This window comes from Mus caroli, chromosome 2 (assembly GCF_900094665.2).
Source record: "Mus caroli chromosome 2, CAROLI_EIJ_v1.1, whole genome shotgun sequence".
Classification (NCBI taxonomy): Eukaryota; Metazoa; Chordata; class Mammalia; order Rodentia; family Muridae; genus Mus; species Mus caroli.
Genome location: NC_034571.1, coordinates 140,798,565 through 140,814,509, shown reverse-complemented (window position 1 = coordinate 140,814,509; position 15,945 = coordinate 140,798,565). Strand labels below are relative to the sequence as shown.

At 45.4% G+C, this 15,945-nt stretch overlaps 2 protein-coding genes across 6 annotated transcripts in view; both read right to left on the bottom strand.

Annotated features, from left to right (window-relative positions):
- The window catches only part of Gzf1 (GDNF inducible zinc finger protein 1), a 12,279-nt gene extending 3,851 nt beyond the window's left edge, over positions 1 to 8,428 (bottom strand). The window contains exons 1-4 of one of the 5 annotated variants that reach the window (XM_029474239.1): positions 8,093 to 8,428; positions 4,567 to 5,947; positions 2,554 to 2,648; positions 1,031 to 1,198 (exon numbers count right to left, since the gene is read on the bottom strand). In XM_029474239.1, the coding sequence (XP_029330099.1) occupies positions 1,031 to 1,198; positions 2,554 to 2,648; positions 4,567 to 5,930 (1,627 nt within the window). In that variant the 5' untranslated portion in view covers positions 5,931 to 5,947; positions 8,093 to 8,428. The remainder of the gene's footprint in view (positions 1 to 1,030; positions 1,199 to 2,553; positions 2,649 to 4,566; positions 5,948 to 8,092) is intronic. The other 4 variants (XM_021155981.1, XM_029474242.1, XM_029474241.1 and 1 more) reach the window with 4 other exon arrangements.
- Positions 8,429 to 13,558: 5,130 nt separating this feature from the next.
- Nxt1 (nuclear transport factor 2 like export factor 1) overlaps positions 13,559 to 15,945 on the bottom strand; it is a 3,569-nt gene continuing 1,182 nt past the window's right edge. Inside the window, exon 2 of the mRNA XM_021155721.1 lies at positions 13,559 to 14,300. Within this exon, the coding sequence (XP_021011380.1) occupies positions 13,819 to 14,241 (423 nt within the window). The 5' untranslated portion in view covers positions 14,242 to 14,300 and the 3' untranslated portion in view covers positions 13,559 to 13,818. The remainder of the gene's footprint in view (positions 14,301 to 15,945) is intronic.

Here is a 15,945-nt window from a genome sequence, read left to right as displayed (position 1 = left end):
AGGAAAGGAAGGAAAGGAAGGAAGGAAGGAAGGAAGGAAGGAAGGAAGGAAGGAAGGAAGGAAGGAAGCAAGCGGGCGGGCGGGCGGGCAGGCAAGCACACCAGGTTAGATTAGATTAATAGATAGATAGATAGATAGATAGATAGATAGATAGATAGATAGATAGATAGATAGACAGATGGATGCATACATACATAAAGGAAGCAGACAAGTAACCCTAGCACTTGAGGGGAACAGAGAGGAGACTCAGGAATTAAAGATCATCCTGGGCCGGGCGGTGGTGGTACACGCCTTTGATCCCAGCTCTTGGGAGGCAGAGGCAGGCGAATTTCTGAGTTTGAGGACACCCTGGTCTACAGACTGAGTTCCAGGACAGCCAGGGATACGCAGAGAAACCCTGTCTCGAAAACAAATAAACAAACCAAAACAAACAAAAAAATCATCCTGGGCTACATAGGAACTTCAAGGGCTATAAGAAAATCTATCTCAAAAAAGAAAACATAAAAATCGGGTTCCACAAATTAATGTAGTGGTACAGCATTCAGACAACATGTTCAAGTTTAATCAAAGGTCCCAGATTGGGTAAAGAGGGTTAAAAATACTACTATAACAAAGTTTGGCCAGTTTTCACTCATGAAGCTTCTGATTCAGAAGGAATGAATTTGAAATGTGCTTCCCAAGTTCATGTTCTTAATGCTCAAGCTGCTCACTATTTTGAAGGCTGTGCTGTGGGATCTTTATGGAACTGGCTACTTCCTGATGGCTTGGAAGTAGGATAAGATCATACCACTGCTCGTTCCTGCTAGCCTTCTCTGGTTTAGCATAATGCGAGGAACCTTCCTAAGTTCCTGCTGCCATGAATCTGGCCATGCTTTCTCTACCCTGAGAAAATCAACCCTGGAAAGCCCTGAGCCACTATATTATGGCCACACCAAAGCAACATTCTTCAAGTGCCTTTCTAATAAATCTAACCGTTGTGAAGTGTTTTCCTTGCCAGGCTGAACTTTCCCCTGGTACTATGCGACCATACCCGTGTGGACTTTAATATGCTGGTACAGGGAATTGCGCTGAGCAAAGGTCCGCAAGCACACTTCACATTTAAAGGGCTTCGATCCAGTGTGGATTCTGTTATGATGCTTTAAGTACTCCTTAGAAGCAAAACTCTTGCCACATGTCTCACACATGAAAGGCCTTTCACCTACAGAAACAGTTAAGACAAAAATACCAACAGATGCATTAAAACAACCAGATGAGGAAGAGCTAGTCTTCTCTTTAGACCTTGGCAAGCAGCAGCTAATACTTTCTAATGAAACATCAAACATTCTTCTCTTGCTACTTGCTAAAAGTGGGACGGACTATCCTGGGAAATGAAAACAGCATTCCACTGGACAAGAATCAATAGTTACTGTTCAGCCAGCTAAGATTAAGAAATTCAGTTACTGCGAATAAGAAAACTTTACAACTTTGGGGGTCTGTTGGATTATTCTCCAACAACCATTTCTATAAAAGTCCCTCTGCTAAAATGAGGGGAAGTTCACAATGGATTATCAAGTAGCTTCTAGGCTTGTGACACCAGTCGACTTGACTAGACTGCATGGCAATTTCAATGCCTCACTGTTTGTTGTTTTAAGTTCTTATGCCATCAGCTGGTGTGCCCCCAATTTTACAAACATTAAAACATTGGCTTCCATAAAGTTTTAATACATTAATAATCATATACCAACTCCAAATCTATGGGGTGACACTGCCTCCCCCACAGCTTCCGATTGGAGTTTTGCATTCCAGTAACAAATGGTCCACACCTCCTTTGTCTGGACTGTGCTTGACCTGAGGCCTGGGTGAGGGGATATAGTACAAAGTGATAGACCAGGCTCTTTGTCCTACACACTTTACATCAACATTTCCAACCACAGGAGCGCAATGCTGAACCAGAATAAAACAACTTTCCCACTCACGGTAAACTATCACAAAGATTTTTAGAGATAGAGTTAATATCTTATCTAAATATGATTATTTATCAGGTAAGTATTTGCTCCTGGCTTCTGTCCAGGTTTTCAACAGTTGGCACTGTGACCATTCATAAGCTTTCATGAAAGCACAGATGTGCCCATGCAATTCAAGAGTCCTTCCTCTGAAGAGCCATATCTTGAGCTGGGGCAGGGATTTCCAGCCTATGAAAATACTTCCTTGGGGTTTGCCCATCATGTTGCTCCTAATTCTGTTATTAAACATAGCAAGAAGAGAGCGATTGCACAGCTTTTCTCAGATATCAGATAATTCTTTAGGACAGACTCCTGAAAATGGACTTCAGGGTACAACTCTTAAATACCTTAGACATCAAAGACCTGTGGGCTCCATCTTAGTGCCTAGTGACACAGACCAGGCACAGCAGCACTGCAGGCAGCAGGCATACCTGTAAGCCTGACTCGATGGAAAAGCTGAAGCCCAGCTGTAACCTGCAATGCTGTGGTGGATGCCAACTTCTAACTAAGCAACTGCAGTTCTCTTCTCTAGCTAGGAAAGACAGTCAATCACAAGAGTGTGGGTATTTACCTGTGTGGCACCTTTTATGATAAATCAGCATGTGGTTCTGAGTGAATCTTGCACCACATTCATCACAGACAAAAGGTCTTTCCCCTGTATGAACTCTGAAAGTACAACATTCAGATGGTAACTCAGGGTATATGTCAAAGGTCACTTTGCAATACAATTTCCAAATTCCTCTGTACTATGCAAAAACCATTTCCTCCAAGGGTGCTGAGAAAAATGACTAATGGAACAGATCAGAAGTTCACCATATACCAAGCAATGGTGACACATGCCTTTAATCCCAGCACTTGGGAGACAGGCAGACATGAAATCTCTAATTTTGAGGCCAGCCAGGTCTACAGAGCAAGTTCCAGAATGGCCAGGGCTATATAGAAAAAACCCTGTCTCAGGGGCGAGGGTTTATTGTACATCCCAACAGACATGAAGTTTCTGTGCAAGACCCAAGGATTGATATCTGTACTCAGTTCCATGTACCAGAGTGGAACTTCCCACTTGAGAGCTCCTACATCTCTCCTGGGCCTTATTTGTGCCGTGAGGCACTGGAAGGCAGAGTATCACTTAATATTTGAAAAGCTTCCTCATTGAAATAACCTTAGGAATTACTGTTGACAAAGTACCATGTGACCAAATATTTTACTGTCATTTCCTAACATGAACACTCAGTCTAAAGAGAAAAATCTGCTCTTATGTTGCTGGGACCCACACAGGAGCATTTCAGTTTCACAACCAGCATGATGTAGCAATCAGCCATGATCTACTGAGTGCTTCCTACACAAGTACTTTGAACTCAGGCAAACTGAAAGATGACAACCACCATGCTCTCGGCCCCCCCCCCCCCGCCCCACGGTTTTAGAGGGCAAAGGTAGAATACAGTAGAAAATTTAACTGCTTGTCTGGAATGAGAACATAAAACACTAAGAACTACAGTGTGGCACATGCCTTTGATGCCAACACTTGAGAGGCAAAGACATGACCATCTCTGAAAATTTAAAGCAAGCATAAATGATACTGCTAAATTCCAGACCAACAAAGGACTACAAAGCGAGACACTGTCTAAAACAGTGGTTCTCGACCTTCCTAATGCTGCAACCCTTTAAAACATTCATGTTGTGGTGAGCCCCAACCATAGCATTATTTTTGTTGCTACTTCATAACTGTACTTTTGCTAACTTTTATGAATTGTAATGTAAATATCTGATAATCATGATATCTGATATGTGACCCCTATGAAAGGGTTCTTCAACCTCAAAGGGGTTACAACTCACAGGTTGAGAACCCCTGGTCTAAAACAATGACAAAGAAAAAACTATAAGGAAATTTAAATATAAGAACTCACTATCCAAGCCATGTGGTGGTAGTGCATGCCTTTAATCCTAGCACTTAGGAGGCAGAGGCAGGCGGATTTCTGAGTTCAAGGCCAGCATGGTCTACAGAGTGAGTTCCAGGACAGCCAGGGCTACACAGAGAAACCCTGTCTCGAGAAAAAAAAAAAAAAAGTTAGAAAGTGTGGTCTGATTCTTAGATCTTAATTCTTAGATCAACCATTGAATGGCACTTTCCAAGCCCTGAGAACTAAAAGACCACTGGGGAAGTGTCCTACAGCACTATATATCATTTCATGGAACTTCAATAGAACTGAGTGAAGAAAAAGCCCAGCTTTTGCTTAAGTACAGAGTGCCTGGAGACCTCAGGCCACCAGGAGGCATACAGCACCCAGAATTCTGGATGGCTCTCCTGTGTCCTGGCCTTATGCGTGGGTGGAGGGGGCCAAAGGTTCTCTGAGAAGTTGAAGAGCCACTTCCCTTACTTCCTCCTCCAAAGAGGGTTAAAAATTGCCTCAATTTCCCAAGTCCTGGATGGCACCAGTGGAGAAATGAAGATATACAGAGACAGACATGTTGGTTCAAGTCCTTAAAACCATCTCCAACTGCCCAGAGCATGTTAGCACTTGGAAACCCACATCCCTGCATGCAGGCCAGCCCTGCTCCACATAGCAACATTCCCAGGTAGCCGCACCTCAGGTGGGTCTTAAGCGCTGAGGGCTGTGAGAACTTGGCATCACACTTGGTACAGCCATAGGGCTTGTCGCCTGTGTGTGTGCGCTCGTGCAGCCGCAGAGCAGTCTTGGAGCTCAGGCCTTTGCCACACTGGCCACAGCGGTGCCGCTCGCCACCGCCCTCATGCACCTGCAGCACATGCCGCTTCACATCTTTCTTGCGCTTGAACTTCTTGGCACACATTTCACACGGGAAGTGGCGCTCGCTGCTGTGCACGTGGCGCTGGTGGCTCTTCAGGTTGCAGCGGTTGGCAAAGGTCTGGCCGCAAGTGTCACATCGGTACACCACTTCGGTGGCCACACCATGGTGGTACCGGATATGTTTCAGGAAACTCTTCTCGTACAGGAAGGCCTTGTCACAGACTGTGCACTGGAAGTTACTCTTCTTCTTCTCCTCCTCCTCCCCATCCTTTCCTTCTTCCTCGTCCTTCTCCCCCTCCACTTTCTGCAGGCTTTCCTCCAGTTCTACACTAGCAGGGCAAGCCTCACTTTTGGAAGCTGCCTCGGTCTCCATCCTCTCAATGTCTGGGCTTTGGTCCTGAGGACACTTGTCATTCTCTGCGGCTTCCTCAGCACTTTTCTGCTGTTCTCGGAGCCTTCTTGTATATTTCTTTTTAGGGATTTCCACAAACACCTTTTTTCCAGCCAGCCTCCCACTTGCTCTTCTGATTTTAGGGAAGGGAGGCTTAGCCACATCTTTCTTCTTGTCCAGTTTCTCCTTACACTTCTTGGATGGCGTTTCTGGTGAGAGCCCATTGCCCAGTCTCTCTATTGGGTAGTCGGAGGAATCTACAAGGCCATTAGAGTGAGCATCCTCCCCTGGTACACTTGCTTTGGAGCTGGGGGTCACACTCACCTGGGGGCCACTGCTGGCCTCCACCTCCTGAGACTCAGAGAAATTCTGCAATTCCAAAAGGACAGACTCCAGCATCTGCTTCTTTAGCTGCAAGCATGTTTCAGACAGGTCCAAACACTTTAGCTTCTCAGCCACTTCTAGCATCTGCTGCACACGGTCTTCTTCTACCCGCACCTTCGCAGTATAGACAAACTCCAGAAACGAAGCAAAGTCAACAGCCTGAACTTCATTCAAGTAAACATTAGTCCTGGTTCCGTCTGTACTCTTCTCGTTTAGGAACACCTCCTTAAAAAACTTGCTGGTGGCCGCCAGCACTGCTTTATGGGCCATGAAGTCTTCACGGACACCCTGGCTCTCTATGCTAACGGTGACATCACACAGGTGGCCCAGAAGGCGGAGCTCATGCATCTCATGCAGAAGGTTGAATGGTGAAGATTTGGATTCCAGCAAAACTGTGCCACTTTCCATCTTCCTTCTAAAAGCAGCTTTGAAAACAAAATCAAGAATCAATTAGCTCACGAATGAAGACTAAAGAAAGGGCTTGAAATTATGAGAGTTACATTGGTTCTTAAGAATATAAACAGTAACTAGCATACTCAAATTTTCTCATTGAAAGATTCAAATCACTGCTGGATATGGCGGCATGTATCTATAACCAACACTGCCAGGTAGGATCCCAGCATTTAGAAGGTAGAGACAGGAAGACAGGAGTTCAAAACCAATCTTGGCCAACTTTGAGGCCAGCTGGAACTATATGAGACCCTATCTCAAAACAACAACAACCAATACTCAAAGAAAGGGTGGAAGAGTTGGTTCAGCAGCTAAGAAAAGCACACGCTGTTCTTGCAGAAAACCCAAGTTTAATCCCAGCACCCATACTGGGTGACTCACAACTGCCTCTAACTCCAGTTTTAGGGGATCTGACTTCTCAGACACCTGCATTCACTTGCACAGACCCTAACAAAGAAATGTGCACATTATTAAAAACAAAATGAATCTTAAAAAAAAAAAAAAAAAACATATAGAACACAGAGTCCAATCACACTTCACTTCTTATCAGTTTCGAAAGTCCCAGAAAGGCTTTCATGAGAAATAATCTCATGAAAACAATACTGGCAAGCCTTCCCCAGAGATGAGCACAAATGATTAGTTCACCTTTAGTGAAACTCATTAAGGCAGTAATTTGCTTATCAAGGTTATTTTCTAATCTACTCAAAGACATAATCCAAAGTATAGGAAAATTTACATCTAGTTTTTTTTTTTTGAGCAAGAAATTGTTATTTGATAATCACTTTTACCACTGAAAACAGCACTTCCTAGAAAAATAGCTTAAAACCCATCCTCATTTGCAATGTCCTTAAACACCAGGTAAACTGAGCTGCTCTCCTGAAATAATTCAAGTTTCAGAGCGTTTACAAACAGCAACCTTGAGCAAGTGAGAAGCTTCTCTGAACGTTCACTTCTTCCTCTTGAAGACCCAGCCATTCTGAGTCTTTATGGAACACAACATAGCAAACACTTCCAACTTGTCTGACCTTTCCTGGTTCATGGTGGGCTTCCTACACACCTGTAAAGGACATCTCATCTTACGGGTGACAAGCCAGTAAGATTAGCTGGCTGATGGGCATCTTGAACCTGAGCCTCATGCCCCTGTCTTGGTTCAACTATAGTTTGTCAACACTCCCCTCAACCCCAGCTTCACCAAATGAAAGGTTATTCCCCTGCAGTTACCATATCCCCCAAGATTCCTGTCCTGGATTCCAAAATGCTAGCCTAACTTCCTGTCTTCTGCTTTGTGGACTCTTCTCAGAGTCCTCTGTCCCTGAATCTAATTTCCTTTTCCAGGCTTACATGGGTCTCCAAGTCTCCACCCTCCAGAGCATTCCTAGATCTCCTTCACCAGACCCTAGACATCACCTTGGATTCCATATGTTTACCAGGATCTGCCATTGCCTCTCCATTTCATTCAAGAGACCACTACCCAAAATCTCCAGTCTCAAACACAGAAAAGACTCCTAGAGAGTGCAATTGTAAATTTGGCACCTGTGGAATGTCATGTTGACTAAAGGGGACTCTACAGGGAACACTACCTACTTACAGGAGGAAGCTTAAATAAAGGAAATACTGGTATGAGAGTGACAAGAGGCAAGTACTCATGGGCCAATGCTCTTCAGAATCCCCGGCCCCAGCCTGAAGACTAAAGCTTGAAGACCCCTCTTGGCCCGATGCCCATATGGCCAGCCTGATTTCCTAACACCTCGCCCTGGTCCCTCAAGGGAAATCAAAGTTCTTCCAGGAGATCTGGCAGCGACTTCATCATCAGCCAAGAAGGCCCTGAGCAGATTTCCCTGTTTACCTCCCCTGGGGGCAGACACTGGTCATAGCGAGTGGCTATTTGAGGTCTAGTGACAGCTGTGTTCCACTGTAACTCATTGGCATTCGGCCGTCTCAGGGTGGGCCTAGCCTCCTCACCAAGGTCGCCTAGTAGTCCCGGGGTCGGGACTCCCAGGCCAGGCCTCCAGGAGACGGTGTTCTCCGCAGCCTGCCCACCCTAGAGGGATCCTGGCTCTCAGGCAGGGAATAAAGGTCGGTGTCTGTGGCCTCTCTGACTGCACCACTTCTGACCCCACCTTGGCTACCCCGAGTCCCGGACCTCCGATGATCTTCCAAAGCTGCAGGGAGAATGAACTCTGGCGGCAAGGTCCAGCCCTTCCTCCGGCCTCCAGAGACCAGCCTGCCTGGTCATTTCGGCCTGTCCCGCCGCATCCCTGTACTTCCCGTCCTGTGCCTACATCCCCCACAGCCCGCCGCTCCAAGGGACAGAAGACAGAGGACAGCCTAGAAGACGAACCAGTCGGCAGCACGCTCACCTCTTAGCCAGTGCCTCCACGGACCCGTACCCTGGCCCAGGCCAGCAGGGACAGCGGACCGCAGGGTCCGCGGATTGGTCGCTACGAGCGCGCCCCGCCCCCTAGTGGGCCCCGCCCCCCGTAGGCTAGGAAGGCGCTGCGCGCGCACCTCCAGCTGCAAAGGCGGTTCCGGCCGTTGGGTTACGTCATCTTACGTGAGTTTGAGCAGGGCCCCTAGCTAGCAGATCCCGGATTTACCACCAGCGTCTATCCAAGGCCGCGCTTGCGCTGAACACCGCAGTGGTCGGGGGCGGAGCTATTTGACAAGGTTGGGACAAACTCCAGCTGCGCAGCTATCCTTTGGTCAGCAGGTTGCTGGAAGCAGGATTTTTCTAGCCCTCCCGGGTGCCTCGGTGGGCCAAGTCTTGGCGTAGGGCACCGCCGAGGTGGGATAGGAAGGCTGGCGTAGCTTTGTATTCCTTGAATCATTCCACTTTAAATCCCACTCATGATCTTAATTAAAACCTGGCCATTAGAAAATCCTGCCTGACACTTCCAGTTCCCGGTAAATGTTGATCATGCTTCCACCTACTGCTAAAGCTTTATGAAGTCGCCCCTCTACTGCCACCAGCCAGCTAGACCTCTTCTTGCTGAGAGAATAGAATGTCTCTGTTCACTTCTTTCGTTGAACATTTAGTTTAGTGAAACTTTGCTTTTTCCTCCCTTTAAAATATATCTAATCCTCTAGAAAACTAACTGGCCTCTGTCTTAATACAGACCGTGTCTTTCTCTAGGGTGGAAGCCGGCTATTTCAAGTAGAAATGCCCGCGAGATTGATAGCTCCTTCAACTTCCCAAATGCCTTGTTCTTTTAACTAGCTCCTGCTGCAAAGAGGCGATCTAGCCCACTGAATTAAGCCAATTACCTGAAATAAAAGTTCTTACAAGGTGAAGTTAGTTTAAACTATGACTTCAATAGATATTGATGATTATATCTTGGAATACACTTTAATTGTGTGTGTGTGATAAGCCATAAGCTGTTTTGCTACACAGAAGAATGAAATCTCGATTTACAACCCAGTTTGGAATATAAGTAAAACCATTTTGTGTGATTTGAAATAATGTAATGCTTGCAAGATGTGTTAAGGAGCCAACCACATGGTGACTCGCATGAGCCAAGCAGGCTTCGATATGCTGATGAACCAACCCTGAGATGGGAGTCCCTTAATCTTTATAATAGCATGGCATTATAGGGAATGCTTGTGTGAATAAACTGAGCATATTCAAAAGGTAAATCTATGTGTACGAAAAATGAGACAAGTATTTAAACTCCAGCTCAACAGGTTGAGACCTCTTTATTGGACCAGCAAGGGGCCCCGACATTTCTGTGGGATGAAAGTTGAGTGCATTTAGTGGGACTGGTGGAAAGGTATATATTGTCGTTCCTAAGCAGGGGGGTGGGGGTGGAGATGGGGGGCAATTAGGAGTTGCCCTGGCAACCGCACCTCCTCTTCTGTCTCCCCCTACTGGCTTCTGGGAGATGTCACCTCAGCCAAAGCTGCCTGAGGCCTGGATAGTTTTCCCATCCAGATCCATGGGCCAAGTGCACAAGACCGGTGTGGGAAAAAGCCACCAATCCCTAAGCAGGAAAACTCACCAATCGCTGAGCTCCCCAAGCTCAGGATTTGAAATCCCAGTAATCCTGACCCCGGAAATCTCTGCCCTGAAAAGCTCCTCCCCTAAGAAATCCGGTATGACAGCTCCTCCCGCCCGCCCACCCCCCACCCCCTGTCTATGATTCAGCTCACTGTTGTTGTTGTTGCTTCTCCCTGGAGCCTGGAGCAGAGAAAGCTTTGCTCCTGGAGTCTTCCAATGAAATCTATGTGAGGTTTGCTGTGCAGTGAGCTGTAACACTTTCCCTAGAACAGAGAACAGACAGCTGTTAGACTCCCAGTCTCCCCAGCAGAGCAGGCTGTGACATTTCTATAGGGCAAGTCTTTCACTTCAGAGCTGCAACACTTACATATATCTACACTTATATATCTACACACATCAGTGGGTAGCTACCAGGCTAAAGTGCCTGGCCAACTAGGGCTAAGGCGCAACCAAAGGAAGGTTTTATTAGCTTACCTTAGGTATATACATTTACATAGGCTTTCATCCTTAAGTCCCTGTTGGGTTCTGGCCCCAGGTTACACTTTGAACAATTTAACAGAGAAAGGAGACTGAAAGTCTGGCTACTTAGGCAATAGTAGATTTACACAGCAAAGATACAACATTTTGTCAGACTTGTTTTAAGTACACCAGTTTTGTTGTAACTTTGTTTTGGTTTGGGGGGGTGGTGGTTTTGGTGCTTTTTTGTTTTGTTTTGTTTGTTGAATGGTTGTTACCCAGGGTCAGTACAGGGGACTTAATGATGGTTCTAAGCTTTCATTGCCCCCCGCCCCTCCCCCACCTTGAGCTGCCTTTTAGAGGAATGACTTTGGGGATGGATCTAAAGGCTGTAGCCAATTGTGGTGAACACACATTTGAGCATCCTAACATCCTAAATTTTTCTTCTAACAGGCCTGATTAATATACTACTACTTATCTTTGGAGGTGTTTTGGAGGTAGCTTCTTTAGCTAAATTCCACTTGTGTGATTTAATGTCTTCTCTGAAAAATCTATTAGTAAATCATTTTTATAACGTCAATTCTATCACATTGTTTCTTCTACACCAATGTAACTAAAGTCTGGATTAAATCTTGGTCACCACTTTTCATTTGTGCCCCCTGTACTTTGGCTCAGACTCCTGCTTGACTCTGCTGACCTCACTTCAATCCCCCTCGGTAAATCATTGCTTTACCCTTTCTTCAGATTATCCCGGATTTCAGAACTACATATCTGACCCATACACATCCATCCTTGTGCCAAGGATGAATGTGTATAGGACTGAAACTATGCCCAAGCAATGGTTAAGACAACACAGAGCCAAAACCTCTCCAACAAGAAATCACCAGCAGATAAAGAATGCTACTAGACAATTCTCATTAGAATATGAGTAGGGTCAAATTCTCCATTGCGCGCATCCACCGTTGATTGGTATCCCTCAGCGCTTTGTCCCTCACACTGGGAGACTCAAGCAGCCACTGAGGCCCAGGTCTCTTGGCTTGCCGCCGAGTTTCCCGGGTAACCGTCTTGTAATTGGCTCTGGGTGGTCGCGGGGTGATGACGTTACACCCCACCCCACCCCAGTCCTAAAGGTATGGCGCTACAGTGATCTTAGCAGAGAAGTGAGAGGCTGTGCGGTCCTGTGACACCCATCCAAGCAGAGCAGCCGTCGCTACCACGCGGCCGCGCTGGAGGCTATCGGAGGCAAGGAATGAGAACAAGGCGGGCGTGGGAGTTGACGGGGAACCACGCGGCGTTGTCGTGGTCGAGTTTTCTTGTGCGGTTCCCAGGCACCAACATCCAGCCAGTGTGTTTACTTTCCAGTGCGTCAATTATGGGTCAGCTCAAAAGTTGAGTTTTAACAGGTCACAAGTCTTTACCTGCTTTAAATTTGGGCACATTATCACTTAACCGCTCCCCTCTCCCATATACACTCCATCTTTAGCCATTTCACACAAGTGTTTTTGGTAATCACCCGGGAAAAAAATTAGAAGGAAAGACTTTCCACAATTTTCCAAAAAGGAAGTAAAAAAAAAAAAAAAAAAAAAAAAAAAAAAAAAAAAAAAAAAAAAACCATAAAAAATCTTGTCTTTGTTAAAGCAAAATAGAGGTTAGAGCAGAACCCAGACCTCTCAATTTAGCAGACATTCTAAAAGGGAACTTGAAATAGACTACAAATGAAGATTTGTGGTTGAAGCAAACTTTGCCTTTATTGTTCTAAAAACAAATGTGGCTGCCACAGAAAAAGGTACCTTTTTTCTTGCTGAGTACTTTCGCCAGGTCCTTATGTGTGCTGGGTCCAACAGGAGACAGCCTAGTGTTGACTGTAGAGTGTTTGCCTGTGGCCTATGTGTGGAGTGCATTTTCGTAGGGCAGGGATAAGAACAGCAAAGGAAAAGGTGGGTTGATGGATTGGGGGTTGGGGGGGGCGGAGAGGGAACCCTGACGGAGCAGGGTGTAAGGGACCAGAACCTGGGGGAGAGCAGAAGGTTGAATTGGAGGATGCTAGCAAGAGAGAAACGAGAGTGGATTGTGGAATGGATATTGAGCAAAGCTTTGAGAACCATGTTAATTCAGATTCATACATCCCCAGAGTGGCAGGAAATCAGGAACCTGGAGGTCAACATCATTGTTTTTGCAATTTTGGAAAATTAGGGTAGTTTAACAAATTTAATTCTTTTGATTCCAGGGCATTTGTATCAAGTTCACCCATGGGGGACAATGTGTGATATTTAAAGCTCAGAAACTGTTTCTTCCACTGTGCCTCTTCCTAAGGGGCCATGTTTACTGTTCTAGGATCTTGGTCAACTCAGCATGGTGGAAACCTCGCTTTGCTATTTCATAAATTTTAATAGCATCTCAGCTTGAATGCCTTGAGTCTCATCTTGTCACCAAGTCTGTAGTACTGGTTTGACTGCTCTAGATGTGGCTTTGGGGCTGTTATTTCATGGGTGTGATGGGCCAAGACATAGGTTCTATCATAGGTGGACTAGGTCTACCCTGGAATACTACATGAGGACTCTAACTCTAGGGCAAGGCCAGATTGTCGTGTAGCCCAAGATGAAGGCATAACCAGTTGGTCTAGCAGCCAGGGAGAGGAAGTGTAGGTTTATTGATGCAAAATTCCTCATTTCAATCACTCAGCTTCTTTTGGCTTCACTGGCCAGAATTTAATCACCTGTCAAATCAAGTAACAACTCAGACTGAAGTTTTAGGTGGATCTTTTGTAGTTAGATTCTGGCATCCCCTCCCGACCTCTGTGCTTCTGGTAGGAGCAGGTATTTAGCTGTCAGCTAACTCTTCACATCACTAACTCCCATTTCAGGTGTCAAGGGCAAAGCCAACTGTCAGGTGAATATACATATAATATACACACATATATATGTGTATGTACACACACCGCACATTAAGGGTGGGCGCAGGACAGGTACTTCCCAATGTTTCAAGGAGTCTAGTGAGGATAGGGCAGCCACCCACAGTTCTGGATCCCCCAAGTTCACACTGGGGTAGGAGCTCAGCCTCCCACCTCTATAGGTGCTTCCTACCATGTTGTCTGCCTTTCACACTCCTCCACCCTTCTCAAGATTTAGACATATCAGGCAGAAAAGCAACATATTTATTTGTCAAGTTCCAGAAACAGGGTCTCTACTGAGTAAGTAGAAAAATAGAAAGCTTACTACTTTTAAAAGGCAACTATGACAAACCAGTATATAACGAGAAAAGGGGATTCTGGGAGTCAAACATCCAGTCTGCAGTGCTGCTGTGACAACAAAAATGAACTTGTGTTCTCCACATCCTGAGATTTGAGACTGGCATTTCTCTGCAGAGCTGGGCTTAAGCCAAGATTGGTCACCCCCACTAGCTTGCCCAGTCCTGGAACCGGAAGCAATCACTTGCTATCTTCCACACTGTGTTACTGGGTGACGCCTGAGCAGTCAAAATGAAGTTCTGGTTGAAGTCCCGCTGTTTGTTGCCTTCAAACTTCACTGTTCCACAGATGACCACAAGCACGGTGGTCTGGCTTGGTGTAGCGTCATCATGGACAGGCTGGCAGTCTACCACGCTGATTTGGAACTCACTGGAAGGCAACATCTCAAAAAACTCACTCAAGGATTCTTGTCCTGAAACAGCATTTCCATTCCATACTAAAGTGGCTGTGCCCATGTACAGGCGGGACAGCAGCCGACGCCGCTTATCCATAGTCGTGTAATAGACATTGACAAATTCCTCTGCAGCTCTGCAGGCCTGGTCCACATAGGTCTTGAAATCTACTGATGCCATCTCTGGTTCTGCTGACAAGAGGCCTCCGCCTGAGTGCCTCCTCCTTAGGGATCCAGGGACTGTAGGACAGCAAAGGTCAAGTGAATATCAAAGTCTATTCTGCCGTGACAAAAGTTTTCTTTCAAGTTTTAATTTTTAAAATAGTATTTGTGTGCATGTGATTTGGTACATGCCATGGCTCATTGTAGGTCAAAGGAGACCAGGCAAGAGTCCTCTCTGCCTACCATGTCTGCCTACCATCTCATGCCTCCGAGGAATCAAAACCTCAGGTCGTTAGGTTTGACAGAACGCACCTTTACCCATGGACCCATCTAGCTCCCAACCCTATTTTTATATAGGTAACAGAACATTTACATACTACAGGCAGATAGATGACTTCAGGCTCAGACTCTTGCCTATTTATTTTAAAGGCAGGGTCATGATATATAGACCTGGGATCAAAGGCAGTTAGCTCAAGAATGGCTACCTATTTAATCTTTCCAATCCTCAGTTTCCTCCGGAAAAAAAGAAAGACAAAAAGAAACAGAAAATTAAACTAGACAGTGCACCACATCCAGCACTGAGTTAGGGAGTTTAAGTCAGGAGTGGTGGAACACACTGGAGAAGCTGAGACAGGAATTCTAGACCAGTCTGGGCTAAATAGTAAGCTTGGTCAAAAAAAAAAAAAAAAAAGTCCAATATGTTCACCTTACAATGGGTTTTAAAGTCCATTTTATAATTACTAAAGTACATTTGATACCTGAAGACTGCTTTCCTAAAAGTGTGAATAGGTGTGACTGCTCCTAGGCAACCAGGGTGTGGCTCATCTTAGTAAAACCTGTATCTCCCGCTGTAGAAATGAGTGGTTACTGACCCAACAAAGGAGAGCAGGTGCCTGTATGGGAAAAGACTACCATGAAATAACCCAACAATGACCCAGAAGATGCAGGGAATGGCATATTTCTCAGGAGAGTGGAGGACAGTGGTTACAATGCCCATAACAGGGCCGGGTGTGGTGGCGCACGCCTTTGATCCCAGCACTCGGGAGGCAGAGGCAGGCGGATTTCTGAGTTCAAGGCCAGCCTGTTCTTCAAAGTGAGTTCCAGGACAGCCAGGGCTACACAGAGAAACCCTGTCTGGAAAAAAACCAAAAATAAAATAAAATAAAAATAAATAAACAGTGCCCATAACAAGTAAACCCAAGACTGACTAGAATTTATGTCTTCAGCATTAATGGCCACCATTTAAGACCAGCAGGGCCATGACACCATAGCAGAAAGGCTCTAGCATTCAAACAGTCTCAGGGAGATTCCGGAAGATCACAGTTCCTTAAAACATTAAAGTTCCATCATATAAGCAGCGTGGCTTTTCTTTTTACAACAGGAATGGCTGTTAATTTTTTCTATGGTTATATATTTCCACTTAAAAGAACCTGGTACTGATCAATATTACTGAAAATAGGACACAAGTAATTTATATTATTTGCCAATTTCCAGAAACAGGGTCTCTACAGACAGAGTAAGCTTAAAACTTTAAGCTGTGAACACATGTTTTTTTTTTTTTTTTTCAAGAGTCTTTATTATTTTATTGAGACACGGTCTCTCTATGTATTTCTGCCACTTCTATGTAGACCAGACTGGCTTTGAACTCATGACATCCGCCTCTGCCTCTTGTGCTGGGAATAAAGGTGTGCACGACCATGCCTGGACCAACATTTTTTTTTTT